Source organism: Panicum virgatum, chromosome 9N (assembly GCF_016808335.1).
Source record: "Panicum virgatum strain AP13 chromosome 9N, P.virgatum_v5, whole genome shotgun sequence".
NCBI lineage: Eukaryota > Viridiplantae > Streptophyta > Magnoliopsida > Poales > Poaceae > Panicum > Panicum virgatum.
In genome coordinates, this window is record NC_053153.1 from 15,497,188 (window position 1) to 15,501,934 (window position 4,747).

At 58.9% G+C, this 4,747-nt stretch overlaps 1 protein-coding gene across 1 annotated transcript; it reads left to right on the forward strand.

Annotated features, from left to right (window-relative positions):
• Positions 1 to 2,609: 2,609 nt before the first annotated feature.
• LOC120687539 (patatin-like protein 3) lies at positions 2,610 to 4,225 on the forward strand. Its single transcript, XM_039969552.1, has one exon. The coding sequence runs from the start codon at positions 2,745 to 2,747 to the stop codon at positions 4,071 to 4,073; it is 1,329 nt and encodes a 442-aa protein (XP_039825486.1). The 5' UTR covers positions 2,610 to 2,744; the 3' UTR covers positions 4,074 to 4,225.
• The last annotated feature ends 522 nt before the right edge of the window (positions 4,226 to 4,747 follow it).

Here is a 4,747-nt window from a genome sequence, read left to right on the forward strand (position 1 = left end):
ACGGCACGCGTATGCCCCGTCGGACCACAAGTACCAACCATTCCCCTCCCCGCCTCGAACTACAAGAACCAGCCCAACGACATATGGTCAGCCGAGCTCAACGTGAGACCACCAAAAGTAAACATATGCATCCCCAATTCTCCGCGACTACTCGACCACCCCAGGAGTTGGGTGTAGGTTCCTGTACTTTCGAAGCAAGGCAGTACTCGGCTTACCGGTTTCGACTACCTCCTACTCCCGGCATGCGGCTAATACAATATCAAACTCGATCAGCAGGGCCAGACAACGGTACGGTCCTTAACCGACACAGACGGGGCTAAATATTTCCCGCCCGGTCTCCAACTCCTTTCCTTTCCTGCATCTTCTAATATTCTATATATTCAATTTATAGAGACATCCTATATCTCGCGAGTAACAGGAAATTACTCGACTCTAAAATATCCTATATCTCGCGAGTAACAGGATATCACTCGACTTCTACCGATACCTATTAAGCATAGCAGTGCTACCGCCCTACACATACTAGTATAAGGCCCAGGAAAACCTAGGGATCATGCAACTAAGGTTTCAAACAACTCCTGAAACGTAATGCACAAGTAATAAGCATACATAGTGATTCATAAATTGAAATAGTAGGACATGCACCGGGGCTTGCCTGAGGGTAGCACTAAGTCAGTGTTAATGCTATCAAGGCCTTGGGCCCTTCCGAACTTGGGCCGGGTCTTCAATTGCGCTAGCTGGTCCTCTCTTTAGGATACATCCAGCAAACGCCGTCTTGGGATTCAGCTCCAACATCGCGTGCTTCACGTTCATGCACTGTACATCTAGCGCATCTACATGAGATGCATATGACATGAGAATGCAAATATGACATACAACAACAGCTTATCAAGTACCGAGTATAAACAATACTAATTTGTACCGTTTATACTTAACATTCCTAATGCAACCCGGAATATCCGGATTCCTATTCGGATTACCCGGAGTATCCGGGTTTCACAACATTTTCGCCCCCAAAACTGAAATCCTTGTTACGACAAAACTAACCCACGAAAATCGAAACTCTTCTAAACCCTAGTAGAGTGACTCGTATGGAGATGATTGACCAAAAAGAAATCGTTTAAAACACCCTAGAACAACCAATCCATTTAGCCCTAGCTTTTGGTACCTTGAGTAAGCTTCCCTTGCAAGAAAACTCGAAAATGAAACCACCCCAAGGTGGGATACTGGGAGGAGAGGATCCCCCCACGCCGATTGGAGCTCCCTTAGGCCTTGGAATGGATTTGGAAGGAAAGATTTAGGGTTTAGGGCCAAGTAGAAAGGGAGAGCTCGTGAGGTAGAGAGGAAAGGAGAGAAAACGGTGTAATAATGTTTGGGAACAGTCACAAGACCCAAAACACGTGATATATAATTTTAGGTCCGGACTATCCGGGAGAAAATCCGGAGTATCCGGATACATCCGGAGTTTCCGGGTCTATACCCGGAGTTGTCCCCGGAATGTTAAAAATCCGGAGTATCCGGGCTTATACCCGGAGTTTTCCCCGGAGTGTTCCAAATCCGGAGTATCCGGGCTTATACCCGGAGTCTCCGGGTCCAACAACATTTTTTTTCTACCAAGAACAGAAATCCTCATGGTGGAAAAAATAGCCCACCAAAATTGAAACCCTTTTGAATCCTAGTTCAAGGATGCATAAGGAGATGATTGACCAAAGGAAATCACTTAGAACCTCCTAGAAAGATAGATCGGGCCGGCACAAGTTGGAGTACCTTGAACGAGCTTTTCCCTGCGCGAAGAACTTGAAACCCAAGACTTCCCGGGGAGAAACATGTGGAGAAGAAGGTCTTCCTCGCCATCTTGAAGCCTTCTTGGCCTTGAGCTCAAGTTGGGGTGGAGGATTTGGGGTTTAGGGCTCTAGGGAGAGTGAGAGCACTTGAGGGAGAGAGTGAGGGAGGGAGTGGACGTGAGAGAGGGAGAGAGTGACGTGAGAGAGTGAGGGTGAGCGTGAGGGAGTGAGGAATAGAGAAGAGCTGTTGTTATTGGAAATAGTACAAGAGTTAATACACGTAATATAGAAACTCCAGGTCCGGACTATCCGGAAACAAATCCGGAGTATCCGGGTTTTCCCAGGCTCCAAAAAATTAGACTGAACTTGAGTCGATTTTTGGTGACTCGATTTTTACCTGTCTCTAATTAGCGACAGCGTCTCGCCGGGGCACGCCACGCCACGCGCGCGCGGCTCACGTGTGCGCCTCGCGGCTCACGTGTGCGCCTCGCGGCTTGGTGCCCGCGGCCGCGGAAGCTTCGCCACCCGGGTGCGCGCGGCGAGCGAGGCGAGGCAAGGCGACAGGCGACCCATGCCCACCCGAATCCGATCCAGCGGGGCACCGCAGAGCGCTCGTCGCTTCCTGCCACCTTCGCTCGGCGCCCTCCCACCGGCCGATCCAGGCTCCCACGCCCGGGGCACGTCCGTACGCTAGCTGTCCGGCGGGCGCAGCTACCGCCTACCGCAGCCCGTCACGGCAGAGCGTGCGCGCCGCGGCCACTTCGTCGCGCCCCGGTCTCTATAAAAAGGCCGCACCTAGAGTGGACTAGGACGCGTCGACCTCGCAGCACTCTGCACTCGCAGTCTCTCACATCACGAGCTATCTCCACCTCCAATTAATCCGCCAGCTTAGCCTGCCGCTCTATCCCTCATCTTGCTGCTTGTACGGCTGTACCTGTGCTATCCGGCGAAGCTACGGGGATGGAAGCGTACGCGGCGATGGCGTCGCCGCCCACCAAAGCCATGGCCGTGGACAAGCTCAGCTACGAGATCTTCTCCCTGCTCGAGAGTAAGTTCCTCTTCGGCGCCGCCAATGGGTGCCTGTCCTCCGACCCCGGGACGCCGGCGCGGGCGTTCCTCGACGGCGGGCGCGTGCGGGTGCTGGCCATCGACAGCTGCGGCGTGGGCGCCGAGGACGCGCTCCTGGCCGCCGCGGCGCTCGCCAGGCTCGAGGCCGGGCTGCGGGAGCAAGCCGGGGACCCCGACGCGCGCGTCGCCGACTTCTTCGACCTGGCCGCGGGCGCCGGCGCGGGGGGCGTGCTGGCCGCAATGCTGTTCCTGAGGGGCACCGACGGGCGGCCGCGGTACTCGGCCCAGGAGGCGCTCGCGTTCGTGGCCGGGAGCGTCGGGAGGAAGGGCTGGGGCGGCCGGCGCGGGCGCTGGGCGAAGCTGCTCCGCGGCTCCCGGAGCGGCGAGCGGGCGCTCCGGCGCGTGTTCGGCGACGCGACGCTCAGGGACACCGCGGCGCCGCTGCTCGTGCCGTGCTACGATCTCGCCACGGCCGCGCCGTTCGTGTTCTCGCGCGCCGACGCCGTCGAGAGCGACGGCTTCGACTTCCGCCTCCGCGACGTCTGCGCCGCGGGCGGCAAGCCCGTCCCCGTGAGGTCCGTGGACGGCCGCACGGCCATCGCCGCGGCGTCCGCTGGAGTGGCGGCCATGGGCAACCCGGCCGCGGTAGCCATCACGCACGTGCTCCACAACAAGCAGGAGTTTCCCCTGGCGACCGGCGTCGAGGACCTCCTCGTCCTCTCCATCGGCTCCGGCGCCTCCGCCACCGCCTCCGACGGGGCGAGAACGCCGATGCCGACACGGTCGCCGTCGCCGCGGGAAGTGGCGCGCGTCACCGCCGAGGGCGTCGCCGACATGGTGGACGAATCAGTAGCCATGGCGTTCGGGCACGCGTGCGGAAGCAACTACGTGCGTCTCCAGGCCGGCAAGGCGCCGACGCCGCTTCACGCGGAGACGGCGGCCGCTGCCGCGGGAGCGATGCTGGCGCAGCGGAACGTGGAGTCGGTCCTCTTCCGCGGGCGGAGGCTGTCGGAGCGGACGAACGCCGAGAAGGTGGACGCGCTGGCGACGGAGCTGGTGAAGGAGCAGGAGCGGCGGAGGCGCAGCCCGCTCCCGAACGTGGCCATCAAGGAGGTGGCCGCGCCGTGGCTGTCATCGGCGACCACCGCGTCGTCGGGCACGGCGACGGCAAGGACCGCGTCGACAATGCCGTCGCCGGCGTCGTGGGATTCTCGCCGGTAGTTGAGTTTTATTTAGCCCGTGAATGCGATGAGGATCTTTGTGTACATGCATGTCACAAACAAGGGTAGAGTAGAGACGTGTGTTCCTTTGGATAATGAGCCACCGACGTGTGGGCCGCATGTTTGAAATGAACGCGTTTGGGAGTCGGCACACCAATGTCTTTGTCTACGACACCGGTCGACTCAGGCTATCTCCAACAGCTCCTCTATCCAATCTTGTAAAAAAAAAAAAAGAAACCCAAGAAAAGGACAAACCCCCCTTCCAACAGCTCCTCTATCTGCGTTCGTTCTGTATCCGCTTTTGAAAAAAACTGGCCCCGTCTTCCAAAGATGGAGGATGGATCCCGTCCTCCAAATCCCCCCGCCGCCCCAACCTCCTCTCCCGCGCGCCGCCCCCGACCTTCTCCCGCGCCGAGCGCGCCACCCGACGCCGCCCCCCCCCCCCCCCCCGACCTTCTCCCACCGCCGAGCGAGCCCCTCCACGCCGCCCTCGACCTTCTCCCGCCGCCGAGCGCGCTGTCGCGAGCCGCGCTCGCCGCGCCCCTCCACGCCGCTGTAGTCGAGGTCGCGCTGGAGACCATGGCGGGTCTGCGGGAGGAGGAGGGGAGGAGGAAGAAGATAAGAAAAAAGTATGACATGTGGGGTCCAGCTGTCAGGATGGAGTGGAGGAGTGGA